Source organism: Tachyglossus aculeatus, chromosome 24, assembly GCF_015852505.1.
Source record: "Tachyglossus aculeatus isolate mTacAcu1 chromosome 24, mTacAcu1.pri, whole genome shotgun sequence".
In the NCBI taxonomy this organism is placed as follows: Eukaryota; Metazoa; Chordata; class Mammalia; order Monotremata; family Tachyglossidae; genus Tachyglossus; species Tachyglossus aculeatus.
In genome coordinates this window covers 12,610,409-12,634,509 of record NC_052089.1, presented here as the reverse complement: position 1 = coordinate 12,634,509, position 24,101 = coordinate 12,610,409, and the positions used below count along the sequence as shown (strand labels likewise).

The following is a 24,101-nucleotide window of genomic DNA, read 5'->3' as shown; positions in this document are numbered from 1 at the left end:
TACAGGTAGGGGAAGAACAGAGCATAAGGATCTGTACGCACGTGATTTGGAAGTAGGGGGTAAGTGTTCTGCAGAAGGATGAAGGGACCCCTGACCATAAAATTTACTCAGGGCCTTTGCATTCCTTTCACAGGTTCTTATGAACACAGATCATAGTTCCATGCTGCAAAACTCAGCAACAAGAGCTGAAGTTGAAGAATACTGAGTGCTTAAAGTAAAAATACTAAACCTAAAGGCAACTGAAACTGTAGCTATTATAGATAGGGTTCTAACCACCTGAAAACAGGACTTTTTGTCAAATATTAGGGAGATGTTCTCCCTAAATGTCACATAAATCACACAAACAGTTCACACAATGTCCAAATACTATATTTGCATGCATATATTGGTTCTACTTATAGCAAATATTATGGGGATGTGGGACCCTGAATTCTATTTTTAATTAGACTTGAGGAGGATGCATTTGGTATGGCCAACTCCCAGAGAGGCTTAAAGAAAGGCCAAATTTTCAAACACCTTGATTTACCTTGAGCCCAGGATCTCATTTTACTATTTCTGTGAAGCCTAGGGAGTCAAGTCCTCATATCTCTAACACCCTGGAGAAATGAAATGATGTTACTGCAAAGAAATCCCTTTCAAGAACCTGAGGAAATTTTAACTTAGTTCCACTAATAAGATGATCATTTTCATTGATCTGGTTTCTGTGTCTTCATGCTTTAATCCCAAAGTGCTTTACAGGGAACAAAAGGAGGAGGAGATTCACACTCTCTGGGGAGAAGGTTTCAAAGCCATCAGCATTTAAGAAGGATCAACAGCAGGGCATAATCAGACCTCCAGAGAACCTTTTCCCTCCAAGGTCTGGGTGAGAATATATATATTTTTTCTCATTTTGTGAAGAGATATTAATCTTCCATCAGAAATACTTCTTTGCTAGTTTTTGACATAAAAGCTAAGATAGCTGATGAATTAGACAAGGATTAAGAGGGTACTATGAATTACAAAATAGCTGTGGGAGTCAACTAAAATGCATTTATTTCCTCAATTTGATGAAATTCTCCTTGTAAATAAAAGGTGGGGTAAACACCTCACTTCCAAATATCTTCAAAATTTCTTTGAATCCTTAGTCAGATAATATACTGTGGTGAAAAATGCTATCTCTATATTTTATTAGACATCCTCTTTCAGTTTTCAAGTGCCTAGGACAGTGCTTGGCACATAGTAAGTGCGTAACAAATACCAAAATTATTATTATTATTAAATGTTCAAGATAAGGTCAAAAGGAAGAGATATGTTTTCCTTTTATCAGATGAGGAATGTGTTTTCTTCTCTGATGAGGTGAAATAATCATAATCGTAATAATTGTTAATCATTATGTACACAGCACTGTGCTAAGCCCTGGTTAAATACAATCAAATTAGACATGGTCCCACTCCAACAAGATGTTCACAGTCTAAGGGGGAGGGAGAGCAGGTAGTTTATCCCCATTTTACAGGGGAAAAACCTGAGGTGCAAACAAGTTAAGTGACTTGTCCAAGGTCACCCAAAATAAATAGTGGAGCCAGAATTAGAACCCAGGTTTCCTACCTCCAAATCCTGTGCTCTTTCTATTCAGCCATGCTGCTTCTCAATTAAAATTAAAATTTCTGATTAGCAACCAGCTATTATTTCCTCTTCATCAAAACCAATAAACAGAATGGTAAGTAATCAGGGATCACTTACAGAGGATGGGCCTGAAAGTCAGAAGGACCTGCAATCTCAAATTTTCTCTTATCTGTAGAACACGTCCACACAGCTGTCCGACACCTTTAATTCAATATGTCTTAAACAGAACTCATCTTTCTTCCCAATTCTTCTTCTCCCTGAGATTTTTTCATCATAATTGACGACAGCTATTTTCCTGTCTCCAATACCTGAAATCTTAGAATTATCCTCAACTCCTTATTCTTTTTCAATTCTAACATTCCAACTTTTGCTAAATCCTGTCTATTTTTTCTCTGCAATATTTCCTGGATCTGCTCCCGTCCCCCATCCAAGCAGCCACCCCTCCGATCTAGGCACATGGTTAGATCAGTTACAACTGCTGTATTAGCCTTCTCCCTGGACTTTATTCTCTCCCATTCATACTTTCCTCAGAAGTCATCATTCTACCCACAGTGCTACACACTTCAAAAACCTTCAATGATTAGCACTTAGAACAGTGCTTGGCATATAGTAAGCGCTTAACAAATACCATTATTATCACTACTATATTATTATTATTATCCATTCTGCTTTACATCACAGTTCTGACTCTGGGCTTTAGGGCTGCTGAAGCAGGGGTTTATAATGGTGTGTGTAATTGTAACTGGGAAAACCAATTCACTAGTGACAGAATCTTCTTCATTATGTTCACAAAAAGATTGCTTTTTGCCATGCTGTTACACTGGCAATTGTAAATTCTATCTCCTCTAAGCCAACCCTCATAGATTACAATCTCTCCTGCTTTTAAAGGACTTCAGAGAAGTAGTTTACCAACTCCTTAGAAAGCGTATTCCAATTTCCAGGGAAGTCCATCTTTATTCATTCATTCAATCGTATTTTATTGAGCGCTTACTATGTGCAGAGCACTGTACTAAGCACTTGGGAAGTACAAGTTGGCAACATATAGAGACGGTCCCTACCCAACAGTGGGCTCACAGTCTAGAAGGGGGAGACAGACAACAAAACAAAACATATTAACAAAATAAAATAAATAGAATAGATATGTACAAATAAAATAGAGTAATAAATACGTACAAACATATATACATATATACAGGTGCTGTGGAGAGGGGAAGGAGGTAAGGCGAGGGGAAAGGGAGGGGGAGCAGGGGAAGAGGAAAGAGGGGTCTCAGTGTGGGAAGGCCTCCTGGAGGAGGTGAGCTCTCAGTAGGGCTTTGAAGGGAGGAAGAGAGCTAGCTTGGCAGATGTGTGGAGGGAGGCCATTCCAGGCCAGGGGGATGATGTGGGCCGGGGGTCGACGGCGGGACAGGCAAGAACGAGGCCTAACGGTGAGGAGATTAGCGGCAGAGGAGCGGAGGGTGCGGGCTGGGCTGGAGAAAGAGAGAAGGGAGGTGAGGTGGGGGGGCGAGGTGATGGACAGCCTTGAAGCCGAGGGTCAGGAGTTTTTGCCTGATGAGTAGGTAAATCTCTCAGTAAATACGACAATGCAGAAATGAATGGTTTTGCCTTTCTGCCTCATGTCTAAGTCATTTAATAATAATAATAATGATAATGATAATAATAATAATAATAATAATAATAGTAATTATGGCATTTGTTAAGCACTTACTATGTCTTGCTCAACCTCTTAAACTGTAGCTTAAATACAACTTCTTTTGTCCTGCCTTCTTTTGAGATAGATAACTTACCACACACTTGGCCTATGCTATTAATTCAACCTTCAGCCTTTGCTTCTCCTGACTAAGGAATTTCAATTCTTCTTGCTTTTTCTCATGGCTCTTTTCCAACTCTTTAATTGTCTTTGTTGCTCTCCTCCCACCCCTCTCCAAATGACTCTATTTTGGAATTACGGTATGGGTTAAATACTTTAATGTAGATGAGAACATAGATAAGTATAATGGGAATGTGGCCATTAGGAAAAATACCGATAATAACAATTATTATGATATATTGTTAAGCATTTACTATGAGCAGGCACTTTTACTAAACGCTGGGATGGACACAAGCAAATTAGGTTGGACACAATCCCTGCCCCAGGTGGGTCTTACAATCTCAATCCCCATTTTCCAGATGAGGTAACTGAGGCACAGAGAAGTTAAGTGACTTGCCTAAGGTCACACAGCTGACAAGTGGCAGAGCCAGACTTAGAACCTGTGACCTTCTGACTCCCAGGCCTGTGTTCTAACCACTAGGCCATGCTTATTCTGAAGTAAAGTGTTGCAATTTCTGTATTTTCTATCACATCGAAGAATTTATGGTTTTACTCCGCATTCCACCAGCAAAACATCTTACCAAATAGGATTTCACAGTAAAAAAGCTAGCACATGAAAACTTGCTTTTAAAGACTATCTTTCACAGACAGACCCTCTGTCTGCCCTTTGAGATTTTTAGATGTTGAGGGACATTTCATGTATATTTCATGTTTACCTGCAACCTCTGCTTCAACAGAAAGTCCGAAGTCAGATATGGCTGAGGGGAATCACACACTGAAGATGGACTTTGTTTTGTCCGGATTTACTGACAAGCCAGGACTGCAGCTCTTCCTGTTTGTGGTGTTGTTGGTAACCTACATGATAACCATTATGGGGAACCTTGGGCTGGTGATACTGATTTGGCTGGAACCTCGGCTTCACACTCCTATGTACTTTTTCCTTGGCAATCTGGGCCTTATGGATGCTTGCTGCTCCTGCTCCATTATCCCCAAAGTGCTGTTGAACATTGCCTCTGGAAACAAAACCATTTCCTTCTCTGAATGCATGGCACAGTTTTATTTTCTTTGTTTTGCTGAAACTGCAGATTGCTTTCTCCTGGCAGCAATGGCGTATGACCGTTACGTAGCAATATTTAACCCCTTGCTCTATCCTGTCATGATGCCCAAGAAACTCTGCATTCAGATGATAACAGGAGCATTGATAGCTGGTAGCGTGCATTCCATCATTCACGTGGGTTTCCTCTTTAGATTAACTTTCTGTAGGTCTAAAATGATCAATCACTTCTTCTGTGATATCCTTCCACTGTACAGAATTTCCTGTACTGATCCCTACATTAACGTTTTGATGATTTTTATCTTCTCGGGCTCAGTTCAAGTCTTTACAATAACCACAGTCTTGGTCTCTTACCTTCGCATTCTCTTCACAATTTTGACCATTAAATCGAAAGAAGGCAGAGGAAGAGCCTTCTCCACATGTGCCTCCCACTTTGTTTCTGTCTCCTTGTTCTATGGTTCCCTTCTATTCATGTATGTTTGGCCTGGCTCGATTAAAGAAGAGAATAAGGATATACTGATTGCTGTTCTTTATACAATAGTAATTCCCTTGCTGAACCCTTTTATTTACAGCATAAGAAACAAGGAGGTAATAAGTGTCCTGAGGAAAATTATGAAGAGGAAAATATTTTTTTAAGGCATTTCTTGATTTAACTCATGCAAAGAAGAGCCTAGAGAAAGTGTCCTGTAGAGACAGAAAATATGCAGTTTCTATGTTCAGACAGAATTCAGCTTAGAGTGGTGCTCCAGTCTATCTCCTTTGCCACCAAACAGGATGCATATTAAACTACTTCAGAAAGGCAGTCATCTTTTTTCTTAAAAATATGACAGTACATCCTCCAGTATTCAAAATGGTCCACTTTTGTGATAACCAAACATAATCTTTCTTTGGAATCTTTAACACTGAATTAAAACTGTATTCTCATTGTAATAATGCATTAAGAGCTCAAAAATTATTTTCTCGGTTGTTTTACCACCTGTTAAGTTACAATATACTTAATAAATCTCTTAAAAGAAGGTTCTGCTAGGTACTGATTTTGATTAAAAACAGACTTCTTTTGCCTTGTACTTTACAAGAGCTGGGCTCCCACGACCCCCCATACTAGATTGGTTCCTTTCAGCTACTTTACATTGGCCGAAAGAAGAGAACAAGGCTTCTGCCAAAGATGCTGGCAAAGAAGTTTATTTTTGGGGCAACATCAATCAGGCTCAGTCTGGGAACAGAACAGGACCTTTGGAAAGGAAAGAGAATTACCTCAATATAAATTAAAGCTAGACCCCCAGTGGGTTCCAGCAAGAAAGATTCTACATCAAATCAATTGTTTTTGAGCATTTACTATGCGCAAAACACTGTACTCAGTGCTTGGGAAAATAAGGTAGAGTTGATAGACACGATCCCTGCCTAGAGTAGCTTACACTCCAGAGAGGGAGAACATGCAAACACTTGAGAGATCTTTTTTATTTCTCTCATCTCCAAAGGATCCTGATGCTCAAATTTTCTAATTGCAACTTGGTAAAGTTATTTACATTTTTGTCCTGAATGCTGTGTGTCATAAGCAAGGGTCATAGACATGTATGGCCTTCATCTTTGTAGCTGTGACTCCTACATGACAAATCTAAATCTGGGTGTGCTTCAGCCTTCATTTCAGGTAGGTAAATCTGGGTATGCTCAGTCCAGATTTAATTGTCAGGTATTAGACTGGGGATAAAAGAAATCAGTTTGAGACAAATGGGGATTTTAATTAGGATTTTGATTAGAACTTCCGGCCTGGCATTTTAAACTGTGAATACTACCTGACATCAGAGACAACATGGAATATGGACAATATGGAAATGGCTGAGGAAAATTTGCTGGGCTACTTAAAATGTTGCTGTTTGTGTTTTCTAATTTCAATTGCAAGCTTTTTGCAAACAGAGTAGATTCAGTTCATTCATTCAATTGTATTTACTGAGTGTTCACCTTGTGCAGAGCACTGAACCAAGTTCTTGGGAAAGTTCAATACAGCTATAAAGAGAGAAAATCCCTGCCTACAGTGAGCTCACAGTCTAGAGAGGGAGAGACAGACATCAATAAAAATGAAGAAAATTACAAATAATAATAATAATTATAATGGCATTTTTTAAGTGCTTATTATGTGCAAAGCACTGTTCTAAGTGCTGGGGAGGATACAAGCTGATCAGGTTGTTCCACGGGGGGCTCACAGTCTTAATCCCCATTTTACAGATGAGGCAACTGAGGCCCAGAGAAGTTAAGTGACTTGCCCCAAGTCACACAGCTGACAATTGGCAGAGCCAGGATTTGAACCCATGACTTCTGACTCCAAAGCCCATGCTCTTTCCACTGAGCCACACTGATAAAGTGCTATGGGGCAGGAAGAGAGGGGAAAGAGCAAAGGGAACCAATCAGGGCAACACAGAAGGGATTGGGAGATGAAGGAAAGAGGGACTTCATCTGGGAAGGCCTCTTGGAGGAGATGTGCCAGTTCAAATCACCATTTAGCCTAAGAGGCAAAGTGTAATTTGAATTGTTCTTTGTGGGGAATTAGAAGAGATATGAAAGGTCCTAGCATTAGAGATACAGCAGAGATAAAGCTGCCCAGGCATATCCCACAGCTGAACCCTGAAGAAGTATGTGGGAATCAGTGAAGACTTATTGTCCTTGACAGAATTCAATTATGGACCTTTGCTCCTTCTAAACACATCAGGCCTAGCAGAAAAATCACAGGCCTGGGAGTCAGAGGGCTTGGGTTTCAATCCCAGCTCTGCCACCGGCCAGTTGTGTGATTTCAGGCAAGTCACTTAAACTATCTGTGCCTCAGTTCCCTCACGTGTAAAAAAATGAGGCTTCAATACCTGTTCTCCCTCCTAATTAGACTGTGAGCCCCATGTACGACAGGGGCAGTGTTCGACCTGATTAACTTGTATCCACCTTAGCATGTATAACAGTGCTTGACACATCATCTTCTTCATATTTCATCGAGTCGTTTCCAACTCATAGTGACTCCATGGGCACACCCTCTTCAGAACGCCCCATCTTCTGTCATAAAGTCCTTCTGGTCCACAGAGTTTTCTTGGTCAAGATAAGGAAGTGGTTTACCATTGCCTTCTTCCGTGCAGTAAAAACTTGAGTCTCTGCCATTGCCTTTGACCATCTGCCTTTGACTCTTTCCCATGCTGCTGCTGCCCAGCACAATCGACTTTGTAAGCGCTTAATAAAAATACCATTATTGTTATCTATGCAAGCTCCTCAAGGCCCTGCCTTCTTCTGGGATTCCCCACAATCATTAACACAGTGCCCAGCCCAGGGATTGATTGATTTTATTTTTGCTGTTTATGGTGCTTTATCACATCACTGTGGAGGGGAATCTTGTGCTGATTCCCTAGTCCCTAGTTCTAGGCATTTTAGCTTTTGTCTATGCTTGCTCTTCATCTATTGTTACTCTCAATAAATTGTACTAATTGATTCACTGAAGATACTATGGATTCTTCATTTCAGACTATTACAATCCCCATATAAAACCCCTTCATCCCCAGTCTGAGAAATGAAGACTTTATAGAAAATTGATTATATTTTTTGAAACATTCCAAAATTATTATTACTATCATATTAATAACAGTGCATTTATTAAGTGTGTACCACGTGCCAACACTGCTGGGGACCGGGACAAGATACGGGATAATCAGACTGAATACATTCCTTGTCCTGTAGAGGGCTCAGAGTCTCAGGGTTACAGGTATTTTACAAATCGATTATTCAATCATATTTTTTGAGCATTTATTCTGTGCAAAGCATTGTACTAAGCACTTTAGGGAGTAAAAAAGAGTAGGCAGACATTATCCCCAACCTGAAGGAGTTTACAATCTACCAGGAGGTACTTGATCTTCCTTTGATACGTAATCCCTTTTCCCTTTTTGATTACCACACTTCCCCAAATAAAAATCACTTTAAATCAGAATGTTAATATTCAAAGTAGTTTGGCAGAATCCAAGACACACCAGTTGTGGTGATCAACATGCACATGTTACGTATGCTACACATAACAGTGGCATTTAGAGTATTTTAAAGTCATGCAGTAAGAGTGTCACGTAGTGTGTCAGTGCCTTAGACCTCAAAAAAAAACCCCTCTAATCCACCCTACATTACGTGTTTCCCAGCTTCCCTGAAGCATCCATCAGAAGAGGATGTCCTGGTTATTCCACCACAATGAAATGATGGAGAATAGGAGGGCAGTTATATTTTGAATGGTAATGTGCTGATATAACGATTGCCACAAAAATACAAATTGTCAATTCTATGGTGTTCCATTGACAATGTATGGATCTGAAAGCTGGACAGTGGAAAAAAAATGATAGAAAGAGCATCAATTCTTTTGAAATGTGGTGTTGGAGAAGGCTTTTGCCAATACTGCCTGAAAAACAAACAAATGGATTTGGGAGCAAATTAAGTCAAAGTGGTCTTTGGAAGGCCAAATGACTTGACTTAGATTAGCATATTTTGGACACATATTCAGGAGGACTAAGTCTTTGGAGAAGACACTAATGCCAAGAAAAGTCCAGGGAAAACTTGGAAGGGGCAGATCAGGAGTTAGCTGGATAAAGACCATAACAACGATAACAGAAGAAACATCAGAAAGAATACAGATTATGGCAGAAGACAGGACCATCTGGAGAAATCTATCCATAGAGTCTCTATGAATCGGAAAGGACTCAACGGCACCTAATAATAATTATAACATTGTCAATATGGGTGTTTTTTGTGGGTTTGAAGATTTGAGTAGATCATTTTCCTAATTAAATCATTACACCAGAAGGGGTGGGAAAGGAGTTGCCAGGATTTGATATTTTACCCAGTCCCTTTCAAGCTGTATTTGGAAAAAACTAGGCTTTTTGCTGCTACAGTTCCCCAGTAATCAAAATGCTATTGACAAAATAAGACGGATTAACCTAACCTGGCAGAGTTGGATAGCCATCAGATAGGATAGCATTGATTAAGGGCAGATTTGCATGCTATACTTTGAAAATTTAGAAAATAAACTGATTTTTAAACTTCACACATTTCCTGATCTTTACCAGCTATTCCTAAGGAGCAGATAAACCAACACAAACTTCTTGTCTTGCTCCAGACGTCAGGAAACAAGGGATTTTCTAGATCAAGGGATTACACTGAGGATCTTTCTGAAATAAAGATTAGAATCCATTTCTTTGGATTCTAATTACTGCTTCAGTGATGATTATTCATAAATCTGCATCTCCAGTGACCCCTGATGACAAATTGCAGGCTTTTAAATTGCTATATCTGTAGTAATCTGAGAAACCTTAGCAGTCAAGTCTCCATTCCCACATAGGTGAACCACTATTTAATAAAAAAGGAAAGCTTAGGAGGCAGAGGAATTCTGTTTCTTTTCCACTTATGGAAAGGTCTTTCTTTTTTGGAAATAAATATTTTTTCTTTGATATTTATGTCCACAGTCAACAAAGAGAAGGCAAGATAAGAAGTTAATCAAATGGAAAAGAAACTTCTCTATTAGAATGGATGGCAAAGGCAACCATTACCATGTTCCTCCATACATCATTTGCTGCCACACCCCAATGTGACTTTATGTTCTTTTAATCCTGAACTCAATCATAAGATATATCTACATTAGCAATTTTCTAAATAATTCAGACTCCCAAGACATGCTAGACTCAAATCACCCAGATAGTTCAAGCAAATTTGGCATATCTATGTGCATGTATGTATTTAAATCTAAATGTTCAAGGTTATTTTCCTCCTAAAAACACATCTGCCATTACAAGTGCCAGATTAGGTTTGTTAATCTTGTTTAAACCCTGTCCACACAGGAAAAATGAAGCATGTATTTTGGTAACATTCACTGAAGATCTGCTTTCATCTCAGCACACAAGAAAAAGAACCAATGGGCAAATGGATGTATTCATTAGGAATGACTGTTGCTCAGCTGAATCACAGATCATAGATGAGATCACAAACAAAACTGAAGCTTGCCATGATAAGGGTGGAAAGGGTTTACAGGCCCCACACATTCTATTTTTCCTTGAGAACATCAATCAATCCATCCCTTCTCAGGGGTGAGTCCCAGTGTTTCCTGAAAACAGTTTTTTCCAGATACAGTGAAACAAGTCTCTTACAGTACTCTGTTTCTATGAAGGGCAGGGAGTCTGAGGTGAGGGGAGGGAAGGGGTTGGGAGGAACAAGGGGCTTTACCCTTCCTTGCAAAGTTAAGGTGATTTCTCGGGGATTTTCCTATAGAAATACATCCCTGAGAAAAACTTAACATCTCAAGAGTTATGGAAATAAATTAGGTATTTTTTGAAACAAGTTGATTTTGATGTTCTGGTACACAGAATCCTTCCTGTTTCACAAGCCCGTAATTTTACTGTTATTCTTGACTCTCTTTCAACCCACAAATTCAATCTATCACTACATCCTGTTGGTTCAACCTTCACAACACTGTTAAAATGCACTCTTTCCTCTCCATCCAAACTGAAACCACATTAATTCAAGTATTTATCTTAACCAACCTTGATTATTGTATCAGCCTCCTTAATGACGTCCCTGCCTCCTGCCTCTAATTTTTTTTAAAAAATTCAGTCTACGTCTCTCCTCCTCTCAAGAACCTCCAGTGGTTGCCCAGCCACCTCCATATCAAACAGAAACTCCTTACCGTTGGCTTTAAAGCTCTCACTCACCTTGCCCCCTCCTACCTCACCTCGCTAGTCTCCTACTCTAACCCAGCTCACACATTTTGCTTCCCTAATGCCAACCTACCCACTCTACCTAGATTTGGTCTATTCATTCAATCAAACCTATTGAGCACTTACAGTGTCATCACACCACGAGCCTCTCACTCATGTCCTTTAGCTGGCCTGGAATGCCCTCCCTCCTCATATTTGACACTCAATTACTCTCCCCTCAACTCAGTGTCTTATTGAAGGCAAGTCTCCTCCAAGAGGCTTTCGCTACTAAGCCCTCTTTTCCTTTTCTTCCACTCCTTTCTGTGTCGCTCTGACTTGCTTACTTATTCATCCTTCCTCTCAGCCTGGACAATTAGGAACATATTCATAATTTACTTATTTATACTGATGTGTGTCTTCCCCTCTAGACTGTAAGATTGCTGTGGGCAGGAAATGTGTTGGTTATATTGTACTCTTCCAAGCACTTAGTGCACTGCTCTGCACTCAGTAAGTGCTCAACAAATACGATTGACATATATGTAAAATCAATGTACTCACCTGAACTTATGGTGGGAAGAAAAACACGGTTCATTTCCTGAAGTGTAATGGAACCCGGATACCTAGGAGGCAAAAATTGAAGTTTTATTTTGAGCAGGTGGTTGGTTGCCAATGACATATAAGGTTGCCAGCAATTTACCAGTATATCTTTACCAACCCACCACAGCATCAATTCACACTGTTCTTCTGCCAAATCCATATTGCTTGTGTCGTTTCCCCAACTCCAAAATCCACACAACATGGAAGGGATAGTGGTAGAGTTGGAAAAGTGTCCTAGAGATAGGTGTTTATGACAAACCACTTGTTACTAGTTCTTCATAATGTCTAGTCCTGGGTCAGAAGAATGATCCATCCTGTCCAGTATTCCCTCTTAGATGGCAATCCCCTTGAAGGAACAGTGTGATGGCTATCCTCAACGTCTACGATGTACCTCCTTACATCACTAATTTTTCTCCTCCACGTGAATCTCTCACTAGAGGATTTATCCTCACCTATGTTAAATCTATTGGTATTTTCTCCCTTAAACTGTCCACGAAAATAAGTATCGTATGCTTATCACCTATTTCATTTTATTTAGCACCAGATTTAGCAATTACCTCAGTTCTCCTGTAGTGTGAAGGATATTTTAGTTTAGGTTTGTGAGCTGGCATGGCTTAAAATCATCTCGATATTCTAATTTATGATACCATTGCCCCCTGCGCCCCCAAAGTTGAAACTTTGCACACTTTCAGAATGATGGGAGAATGTATTTTCTTTGCCATAATGTAAAACAAAAACTAAAACTATTCTGTCAGGAAATCTAACTGTTCCAAATAGTAGACTCTCTAGCATGAGGAGGGAATCTTGACATTCACTGATCATTAGGGATCTTTTCCTAGGAAAACCAAAGTTGAGTTCTTTTTTCATTTTATTTCTCAAGAGATACGAGATTCCCAACTATTCAAACTTCCCTGGAAAGTTTGGAAAAAGAAGATACAACCACCAAGAAATACTCAAGTTTGGGCATTCTCACTTTCATCATCAGTCAACTTAAATAACCCATATGTAATTAATAACAACCAATAAAAACTTATTATTGGTGATTGTGAAACTTCTAGTGACTTTTTTGAAAGTTTGGTTCTTTAGAGACTAGCAATTGAGTACTCTCTGTAATGGTAAATAAGTTCCTGTAACTTGCAAATAATTCACAAAGGGCATCATTAGGGAACCTAGAGGAGTTGTTAAGAATGAAAACATCCCCTATATGAAATGAGAATGGTCAAATGGTTGTATAATATTGGTAAAGGCATTATCAAGATAAAACCTGGTAAAATTATTGCCAGGAAAGAAATGGTAACACCTTGCTGAGCCTTTCAACTTGATGTAGTAACTTCAAAGTTCACCAGTGAGATACAGCAGTAACAAAACACCTCCAGCTTCCTTCCTGTTGTTATCAAGTTAGCAAATATGATACTGCCATCATTGCCAAGATTACTATTTCTGTTGAGCAGTCATAATGTAGAAGGGGCAGAAACACAATATAGGCCCCTCCCTAAAGAAGGCTGTATACTTGGCCTGTCATCAGAATGGCTCTCCGGTCACCCAGACACATGTGATGTCACAAGCAGAAACACAATATAGGCCCCTCCCTAAAGAAGGCTGTATACTTGGCCTGTCATCAGAATGGCTCTCCGGTCACCCAGACACATGTGATGTCACAAGCATTATGCCAGACACACACAGTGTAGTATGTCTTAGGCCACATTATGAAGCCTCCCAATCAATCAATTAATGGTATTTACTGAGTGCGTTTTGAATGCAAAGCCTTTGTACTAAGCACTTTGGTAGGCATGATCCCTATCCTCAAGGATCTTACAATCTAGTGGGAAAAACAGATTGAAAAAAATTACATGTAGGTTAAAATTATTTAAATAAAAATAAATTACAGGTAGGGGAAGAACAGAGCATAAGGATCTATATGCAAGTGATTTAGAAGTAGGGGGTGAGTGTTCTGCAGAAGGACCCCGACCATAAAACTTGCTCAGGGCCTTTGCATTCCTTTCACAGGTCCTTATGAACACAGATCATAGTTCCATGCTGCAAAACTCAGCACAAAGACCTGACGTTGAAGAACAATGAGTGCTTAAAGTAAAAAGACTAAACTTAAAGGCAACTGATACTGTAGGAACTGATACTTTTTTAGATAGGGTTCTAACCCTCTGAAAACAGGATTATTTTCTCAAAAATTAGGGAGATGTTCTCCTTAAATGTCACATAAATCACACAAACAGTTTACACAATGTCCAAAGACTATATCTGCACACATATAATTCTATTTGTTCTGACAACTTTGACACCTGTCTACATGTTCTGTTTTGTTGTCTGTCTCCCCCTTCGAGACTTTGAGCCCATTGTTGGGTAGGGACCGTCTCCATATGCTGCCAACTTGTACTTCCCAAGTTCTTAGTACAGTGCTCTGCACACAGTAAGCACTCAATAAATACAATTGAATGAATGAATGAATATATTGTTTCCATTTATGGCTAATTTTACGGGGATGTGGGACCCTGATTTCTGTTTTTAATTAGACTTGAGGAAGTTGCATTTGGGATGCCCAATTCCCAGAGAGGCTTGAAGAAAGGCCAAATTTTCAACCACCCGAACGGTCTAGAAAACGTCCACCAGGAAGTGGGATTTTGAAAAGTGTTGGAGAAGCAAAGGGGAGGAACAACCACACCGGGTGACAAGCGCATTCAGAAAAAAGTCAAGGGATGTCATTCCCACCCTCTGCACACCAAACTCCCTCAATCCCTTTATTAAGGAACACATGGAAGGCTTAGTGCATCTGAGGGGACTAGTAGCCCCAGAAGACTGCAGGGAAACCTGTGCATGCAGGCACATATACATGGGCAGTGTATAACACACATGGGACTCCACAAAAGACAATAAAGTGAGGTTGGAATCCCTACCTTGGTCTACAAACAACTTTTAGTAGTGAGATTTACCTTGGGCCCAGGATCTCAAAGGGCACATTTAATTATTCCATTTTACCATTTCTATGAAGTCTTGGGGGTCAAGTCCCCATATCTCTAACACTCTAGAGAAACAAAATGATGTTACCTCAAAGAAATCCCTTTGGAGGACCTGAGGAAATTTCAACTTAGTTCCACTAATAAGATGATCATTTTCATTGATCTGGTTTCTATGTCTTCATGCTTGAATCCCAAAGTGCTTTAGAGGGAACAAAAGGAGGAGGAGATTCACGCTCTATGGTTCAAAACCATCAGCATTTCAGAAGGATCAACAGCAGGGCAGAATCTGACCTCCAGAGAACCTTTTCCCTCCAAGATCTGGGTGAGAATATATATTTTTTCTTATTTTGTGAAGAGATATTAATCTTCCATCAGAAATACTTCCTTGCTAGTTTTTTACATGAAAACTAAGATAGCTGATGAATTAGACAAGGATTAAGAGGGTAATATGAATTAAAAATAACTGTGGGAGTCAACTAAAATGCATTTCCTCAATCTGATGAAATTTTCTTTGTATATAAAAGGCAGAGTAACCACTTCCCTTCCAAATATCTTCAAAATGGGTTTGAAACCTTATTCAGGGCATATGCTGTGGTGAAAAATGCTATCTCTATATTTTAATAGACATCTTCTTTCAAATAGTTTTCAAGCGCTTAGAACAGTGCTTGGCACAGAGTAAACACTTAACAAATTCCAAAAATTATTATTATTATTAAATATTCAAGATAAGGTCAAAAGGGAGAGAGAGGTTTTCCTTTAATCAGATGAGGAATGTGTTTTTTCCTCTGAGGTGAAATAATCATACTCATAATAATTATTAATCAATATATACACAGCACTGTGCTAAGCCCTGGTTAAATACAATCACATGAGACATGGTCGCACTCTCACAAGAGGTCACAGTCGAAGAGGGAGGGAGAGCAGGTAGTTTATCCCCATTTTACAGGGGAAAAAACTGAGGCACAAAGAAGTTAAGTGACTTGTCCAAGGTCACACAAAAAAATTAGCGGAGCCAAAATTAGAACCCAGGTTTCCTACCTCCAAATCCCGTGCTCTTTCTATTCAGCCATGCTGCTTCTCAATTAAAATTACGATTTCCGATTAGTGACCTGCTACTTCCTCTTTATCAAAACCAATAAATACAATGGTAAGTAATCAGGGATCACTTATAGAGCACGGGCTTGGAAGTCAGAAGAACCTGTACTCTCACATTTTCTCTTTTCTGTCGAACATGTCCACACGGCTGTCCAAAGGATACCTTTAATCTGTCTTAAACAGAACTCATCTTTCCTCCCAATTCCTCTTCTCCCCGTGATTTTTCCTCATAATTGTCAAGACAGCTATTCTCCTGTCTCCAATGCCTGAAATCTTAGAATGATCCTCGACTCTGCTCTTTTTCAATTCTAACATTCCGACTTTTGCTAAATCCTGTCTAATTTTTCTCCACAATATTTCCTGGATCTGCTCCTTTCCCTCATCCAAGCAGCCACCACTCTGATCTAGGCACATGGTTAGATCAGTTACAACCGCTGTATTAGCCTTCTCCCTGGCCTTTTCTCTCTCCCATTCATACTTTTCTCTGAAGTCATCATTCTGCCCACAATGCTACACACTTCAAAAACCTTCAATGATTAGCACGTAGAACAGTGCTTGGTACATAGTAAGCGCTTAACAAATATGATTATCATTATTATTATTATTATCCATTCTGTTTTGCATCACAGTTCTGACTCTGGGCTTTAGGGCAGCTGAAGTGGGGGTTTATAATGGTGTGTGTAATTATGACTGGGAAAACCAATTCATGAGTGACAGAATCTTCTTCATTATGTGAACAAAAAGACTGCATTTTGCCAGACTGTTACATTGGCAATTCTAAATTCTATCGCCTCTAAACCAACACTCATAAATTACAATCTCTCCTGCTTTTAAAGGACATCAGAGAAGAAGTTTGTCAACTCCTTAAAAAGCGTATTCCAATGTCCAGGGAAGTCCATCTTTATGTCTTGCTCAACCTCTTAAACTGTAGCTTAAATACAACTTTACTTATCTTGCTTTCTTTTCAGATAGATAACCTACAAACACACTTGGACTATGCTAATTAAATCAACCCTCAGCCTTTGTTTCTCCTGACTAAGGAATTTCAGTTCTTCTTGCTTTTTCTCATGGCTCTTTTCCAACTGTTTAATTGTCTTTGTTGCTCTCCTCCCACCCCTCTCCAAATGACTATTTTGGAATTCTGGTATGGATAAAATACTTTAATGAAGATGAGAACATGGATAAGTATAATGGGAATGAGGTTATTGGGGAAAATATTGATATTAGCAATAAGCATGATATTTGTTAAGCACTTACTATGTGCAGGCACTCTACTAAGCACTGGGGTGGATACAAGCAAATTGGGTTGGACACAATCCCTGTCCCAAGTGGGACTCAAAAATCTCAATACCCATGTTCCAGGTGAGGTAACTGAGGCACAGAGAAGTTAAATGACTTGTCCAAGGTCACACAGCTGACAAGTGGCAGGGCCAGACTTAGAACCTGTGACCTTCTGACTCCCAGGCCTGTGTTCTATCCATGAGGCTTATTCTGAAGTGACGTGCTGCAATTCCTGAATTTTCTAACACATCTAAGAATGTCTGGTTTTACTCTGCATTCTACCAGCAAAACATCTTACCAAATAGGATTTCAGAGTAAAAAAGCTAGCACATGAAAACTTACATTTAAAGAATATCTTTTACAGAGAGACCCTCTACCTGACCTTTGAGGTTTTTAGTTGCTTAGGAACATTTCATGTTATGTAGACTCCATGTTTACCTGCAACCTCTGCTTCAACAGAAGGTCAGAAGTCAGATATGGCTGAGGGGAATCACACACTGAAGATGGACTTTGTTCTGTCCGGATTTACTGATAAGCCAGGACTGCAGCTCTTCCTGTTTGTGGTGTTCTTGGTAATCTATACGATAACCATTATGGGGAACCTTGGACTGGTGATACTAATTTGGCTGGAACCTCGGCTTCACACTCCTATGTACTTTTTCCTTGGCAATCTGGGCCTTATGGATGCTTGCTGCTCCTGCTCCATTATCCCCAAAGTGCTGATGAACATTGCCTCTGGAAACAAAGCCATTTCCTTCTCTGAATGCAAGGCACAGCTTTATTTTTTTTGTTTGGCTGCAACTGCAGATTGCTTTCTCCTGGCAGCAATGTCGTATGACCGTTACGTAGCGATATTTAACCCCTTGCTCTATCCTGTCATGATGCCCAAGAAACTCTGCATTCAGATGATAACAGGGGCATTCATAGCCGGTAACCTTCATTCCATCATTCACGTGGGTTTCCTCTTTAGATTAACTTTCTGTAGGTCTAAAATGATCAATCACTTCTTCTGTGATATCCTTCCACTGCTCAGACTTTCCTGTACTGATCCCTACGTTAATATTTTGATGCTTTTTATCCTCTCGGGTTCAATTCAAGTCTTTACAATAACCACAGTCTTGGTCTCTTACATTCGCATTCTCTTCACAATTTTGACCATTAAATCAAAAGAAGGCAGAGGAAGAGCCTTCTCCACTTGTGCCTCCCACTTTCTATCTGTCTCCTTGTTCTATGGTTCCCTTCTATTTACGTATGTTTGGCCTGGCTCAATGAAAGAAGAGAATAAGGATATACTGGTTGCTGCTTTTTACACAATAGTAATTCCCTTGTTGAACCCTTTTATTTATAGCATAAGAAACAAGGAGGTAATAAGTGTCCTGAGGAAAATTATGAAGAGGAAAATATTTTTTCAAGAAAATTCTTAATTAAACTCTTGCAAAGAAGAGCCTAGGGAAAGTGACCTGTAGAGATAGAAAATATGCAGTTTCTATGTTCAGACATAATTCAGCCTAGAGTGGTGCTCAAGGCTATCTCCTTTGCAACCAAACAGGATGCATATTAAACAACTTCAGAAAGGGAGTCATCTTCTTTTTGTCTTAAAAATATGACAGTACATCCTCCAGTATTCAAAATGGTCCACTTTTTCAGATAACCAAACATAATCTGTTCTTGATATCTTTAACACTGAATTAAAACTGTAGTCACATTGTAATAACACGTTAAAAGCTCAAAAATTGTATTCTCAGTTGTTTTACCATCTTCAAAGTTTCAAAATCCTTAATAAATCTCTTTAAAGAAGGTTCTGCTAGGTACTTATTTTGATAAAAATAGACTTCTTTTCCCTTGTCTTTACAAGAGCTGGAACCCCAGGACCCCCATTGGTTCCTTTCACCTACTTTACACTGGCCGAAAGGAGAGAACGAGGCTCCTGCCAAAGATGCTGGCAAAGAGGTTTCTTTTTTGGGCAACAACAATCAGGCTCAGTCTGGGAACAGAACAGGACCTTTGGAAAGGAAAGAGAATTACCTCATTACACATTCAAGCCAGACCCCCAGCGGATTCCAGCAAGAAAGCGTTAACATCAAATCAATTGTTTCTGAGCACTTACTATGTGCAAAACACCATACTAAGTGTTTGGGAAAGTACCGTAGAGTTGATCGACATGATTCCTGCCTATAAGAGCTTACAAACCAGAGAGGGAGAACGTGCAAACACTTGGGAGATCTTTTTTTTTTCCTCTCATCCTCAAAGGATCCTGCTGCTCAAATTTTCTAATTGCAACTTGGTAAAGTTATTTACATTTTGTCCTGAATGCTGTATATCATAAGCAAGGGTCATAAACATGCACTGCCTTCATCTGAGTAGCTGTGACTCCTACATGACAAATCTAAATCTGGATGTGCTTCAGCCTTCGTTTCAGGTAGGTAAATCTGGGTGTGCTCTGTCCAGATTTAATTGTCAAGTATTAGACTGAGGATAAAAGAAATCAGGTTGAGACAAATGGGGATTTTAATTAGGATTTTGATCAGAACTTCCAGCCTGGCATTTAAAACTGTGCATACTACCTGACATCAGAGACAACATGAAATATAGACAATATGAAAAGGGCTGAGGAAAATTTGCTGTGCTACTTAAAACGCTGCTGTTTGTGTTTTCTAATTTGGATTGTAAGCCTTTTGCAATCAGAGAAGATTCAATTTATTCATTCAATTGTATTTATTATTGAGTGCTCACCATGTGCAACTGTACTAAGTACTTGGGAAAGTTCAATACAGCTATAAAGAGAGACAATCCCTGCCTACAGTGAGCTCAAAGTCTAGAGAGGGAGAGACAAACATCAACAAAAATGAATTAAATTACAAATATATACATAAAGTGCTGTGGGGCACGGAGGGAGGGGGAAGAGCAAAGGGAACCATTCAGGGTGACACAGAAGGGATTGGGAGATGAAGGAAAGTGGGACTTCATCTGGGAAGGCCTCTTGGAGGAGATGTGCCTTCAATAAGGCTTTGAAGGGTTGCAATGGAAGGGTAATTGTGTGGCAGATTTGAGGAGGAAGCGCATTCCAGGCCAGAGAAGATTTATGCTCAAATTGGTTTACACCCACTGACCTTTTAGCCACTTGTGCTGAGGGTTCTAATCATTCTTGCTACACAGGTGCTAATAGAAGGGTTATATTGGCAGGCTAATCAGGCAGTTCCATAACTATGGACATTAAATACCAACTACAGCTGGCGATGTTATAAAATAGGAGACTGATAACTGATAGACTGTAAACTCATTGTGGGCAGGAAATGTGACTACCAACTCTTTTGTACTATACTCTTCCAAGTACTGCACACAGTAAGCACTCAAATAGCATTGACTGATCTGTGAAAATGCATTTATGTTGTAGGAAGATCAAAAATCATCTCTGATCACATCAGCTCTTCCAATCTTATTCCAGTTTCTTACAGCTCACTTTCTCCTCATCCATTGTGACCTGCTCTAGCATTCAGGAGAGGAAATAATTAAGATAGGAAGCTTCCAATATTAAGTCACCTTACCTACATGAAAATCAAATTGGAGATCTGAAAGGACTGGAAAATCTTCCTGGACTAAATTAATGTTTTTTCTTAATGTAAATTATATATAATGTGTGGAATTTGGCAGAATATTCACCATGATTTGAATTACACATGGAACTTTAATAAGCTTTCATTTCACTTGTACAAAAAGTGTATTTTTAAAACAGGAAATAAATTTCCAAGTGTCACAAGTGACAATACCAGTGGAAGATTAAGAATACAATTTGTGAACTTTTTCTCCTTTGTAGATAAAAAGGCACATATAAAATTGTGCCAGTTCAAATCACCCTTTAGCCTAAGAGGCAAAGTGTAATTTGAATTGTTCTTTGTGGGGAATTAGAGGAGATATGAAAGGTCCCAGCGTTAGAGATACAGCAGAGATAAAGCTGCCCAGGCATATCCCACAGCTGAACCCTGAAGAAGTATGTGGGAATCAGTGAAGACTTATTGTCCTTGACAGAATTCAATTATGGACCTTTGGTCACTCTACACACATTAGGCCTAGCAGAAAAATCTCAGGCCTGGGAGTCAGGGGGCCTGGGTTTCAATCCCAGCTCCACCACCTGCTAGCTGTGTGACTTCGGGCAAGTCACTTAAACTATCTGTGCCTCAGTTCCCTTACTTGCAAAAAAATGAGGCTTCAATACCTGTTCTCCCTCCTAATTAGACTGTGAGCCCCACGTACGACAGGGGCAGTGTCCGACCCGATTAACTTGTATCCATCTCAGCATTTATAACAGTGCTTGACACATCTTCTTCTACATATGTCGTCGAGTCGTTTCCAATTCATAGTGACTCCATGGGCATACCCTCTTCAGAACGCCCCATCTTCTCTCATAAAGTCCTTCTGGTATGTGGATCCACAGAGTTCTCTTGGTCAAGATAAGGAAGTGGTTTACCATTGCCTTCTTCCGTGCAGTAAAAACTTGAGTCTCTGCCATTGTCTTTGACCATCTGCCTTTGACTCTTTCCCATGCTGAAGCTGCCCAGCACAATTGACTTTGTAAGCGCTTAATAAAAATACCATTATTATTATCTATGCAAGCTCCTCAAGGCCCTGCCTTCTTCTGGGATGCCCCACAATCATTAATACAGTGCCCAGCCCAGGGATTGATTGATTTTATTTTTGCTGTTTATGGTGCTTTATCACATCACTGTGGAGGGGAATCTTGTGCTGATTCCCTAGTCCCTAGTTCTAGGCATTTTAGCTTTTGTCTATGCTTGCTCTTCATCTATTGTTACTCTCAATAAATTGTACCAATTGATTCACTGAAGATACTATGGATTCTTCATTTCAGACTATTACAATCCCTGTATAGAACCCCTTCATCCCCAGTCTGAGAAATAAAGACTTTATAGAAAATTGATTATATTTTTTGAAACATTCCAAAATTTTTATTACTATCATACTAATAACAGTGCATTTATTAAGTGTGTACCATGTGCCAACACTGCTGGGGACTGGGACAAGATACAGCCTAATCAGACTGAATACAGTCCTTGTCCTGTAGAGGGTTCAGAGTCTCAGGGTTACAGGTATTTTACCAATCAATTATTCAATCACTCATATTTTTGGAGCATTTATTCTGTGCAAAGCATTGTACTAAGCACTTTAGGGAGTAAAAAAGAGTAGGCAGACATTATCCCCAACCTGAAGGAGTTTACAATCTACCAGGAGGTACTTGATCTTCCTTTGATACGTAATCCCTTTTCCCTTTTTGATTACCACACTTCCCCAAATAAAAATCACTTTAAATCAGAATGTTAATATTCAAAGTAGTTTGGCAGAATCCAAGACACACCAGTTGTGGTGATCAACACGCACATGTTACGTATGCTACACATAACAGTGGCATTTAGAGTATTTTAAAGTCATGCAGTAAGAGTGTCACGTAGTGTGTCAGTGCCTTAGACCTCAAAAAAAAACCCCTCTAATCCACCCTACATTAGGTGTTTCCCTGCTTCCCTGAAGCATCCATCAGAAGAGGATGTCTTGGTTATTCCACCACAATGAAATGATGGAGAATAGGAGGGCAGTTGTATTTTGAATGGTAATGTGCTGATATAACGATTGCCACAAAAATACAAATTGTCAATTCTATGGTGTTCCATTGACAATGTATGGATCTGAAAGCTGGACAGTGGAAAAAAAATGATAGAAAGATCATCAATTCTTTTGAAATGTGGTGTTGGAGAAGGCTTTTGCCAATACTGCCTGAAAAACAAACAAATGGATTTGGGAGCAAATTAAGCCAAAGTGGTCTTTGGAAGGCCAAATGACTTGACTTAGATTAGCATATTTTGGACACATATTCAGGAGGACTAAGTCTTTGGAGAAGACACTAATGCCAAGAAAAGTCCAGGGAAAACTTGGAAGGGGCAGATCAGGAGTTAGCTGGATAAAGACCATAACAACGATAACAGAAGAAACATCAGAAAGAATACAGATTATGGCAGAAGACAGGACCATCTGGAGAAAATCTATCCATAGAGTCTCTATGAATCGGAAAGGACTCACCGGCACCTAATAATAATTATAACATGGTCAATATGGGTGTTTTTTGTGGGTTTGAAGATTTGAGTAGATCATTTTCCTAATTAAATCATTGCACCAGAAGGGGTGGGAAAGGAGTTGCCAGGATTTGATATCTTACCCAGTCCCTTTCAAGCTGTATTTGGAAAAAACTAGGCTTTTTGCTGCTACAGTTCCCCAGTAATCAAAATGCTATTGACAAAATAAGACGGATTAACCTAACCTGGCAGAGTTGGATAGCCATCAGATAGGATAGCATTGATTAAGGGCAGATTTGCATGCTATACTTTGAAAATTTAGAAAAAAAACTGATTTTTAAACTTTACACATTTCCTGATCTTTACCAGCTATTCCTAAGGAGCAGATAAACCAACACAAACTTCTTGTCTTGCTCCAGATGTCAGGAAACAAGGGATTTTCTAGATCAAGGGATTACACTGAGGATCTTTCTGAAATAAAGATTAGAATCCATTTCTTTGGATTCTAATTACTGCTTCAGTGATGATTATTCATAAATCTGCATCTCCAGTGACCCCTGATGACAAATTGCAGGTTTTTAAATTGCTATAACTGTAGTAATCTGAGAAACCTTAGCAATCAAGTCTCCATTCCCACATAGGTGAACCACTATTTAATAAAAAAGGAAAGCTTAGGAGGCAGAGGAATTCTGTTTCTTTTTCACTTATGGAAAGGTCTTTCGTTTTTGGAAATAAATATTTTTTCTTTGATATTTATGTCCACAGTCAACAAAGAGAAGGCAAGATAAGAAGTTAATCAAATGGAAAGGAAACTTCTCTATTAGAATGGATGGCAAAGAAGGCAACCATTACCATGTTCCTCCATACATCATTTGCTGCCACACCCCAATGTGACTTTATGTTCTTTTAATCCTGAACTCA

The 24,101-nt window shown here is 39.4% G+C and overlaps 2 protein-coding genes across 2 annotated transcripts; both read left to right on the top strand.

Moving 5' to 3' along the window:
- The first annotated feature begins 4,166 nt into the window (after positions 1 to 4,166).
- LOC119945134 (olfactory receptor 5K1-like) lies at positions 4,167 to 9,678 on the top strand. The gene is made up of 3 exons (XM_038766161.1): positions 4,167 to 5,084; positions 9,191 to 9,221; positions 9,539 to 9,678. The coding sequence occupies exons 1-3, from the start codon at positions 4,167 to 4,169 to the stop codon at positions 9,676 to 9,678; spliced, it is 1,089 nt and encodes a 362-aa protein (XP_038622089.1).
- Positions 9,679 to 17,579: 7,901 nt separating this feature from the next.
- LOC119945201 (olfactory receptor 5K1-like) lies at positions 17,580 to 18,527 on the top strand. The gene has a single exon (XM_038766269.1). It carries the CDS (start codon positions 17,580 to 17,582, stop codon positions 18,525 to 18,527), a length of 948 nt encoding a protein of 315 aa, XP_038622197.1.
- The last annotated feature ends 5,574 nt before the right edge of the window (positions 18,528 to 24,101 follow it).

Coding starts and splice junctions, on each gene's coding strand:
- LOC119945134 (XM_038766161.1), top strand. CDS start 4,167: ATGGCTGAGGGGAATCACACACTGAAGATGGACTTTGTTTTGTCCGGA. Junction 5,085..9,190: donor TCCTGAGGAAAATTATGAAG/AGGAAAATATTT, acceptor GCACCTAATAAT/AATTATAACATTGTCAATAT. Junction 9,222..9,538: donor TGTCAATATGGGTGTTTTTT/GTGGGTTTGAAG, acceptor GATCTTTACCAG/CTATTCCTAAGGAGCAGATA.
- LOC119945201 (XM_038766269.1), top strand. CDS start 17,580: ATGGCTGAGGGGAATCACACACTGAAGATGGACTTTGTTCTGTCCGGA.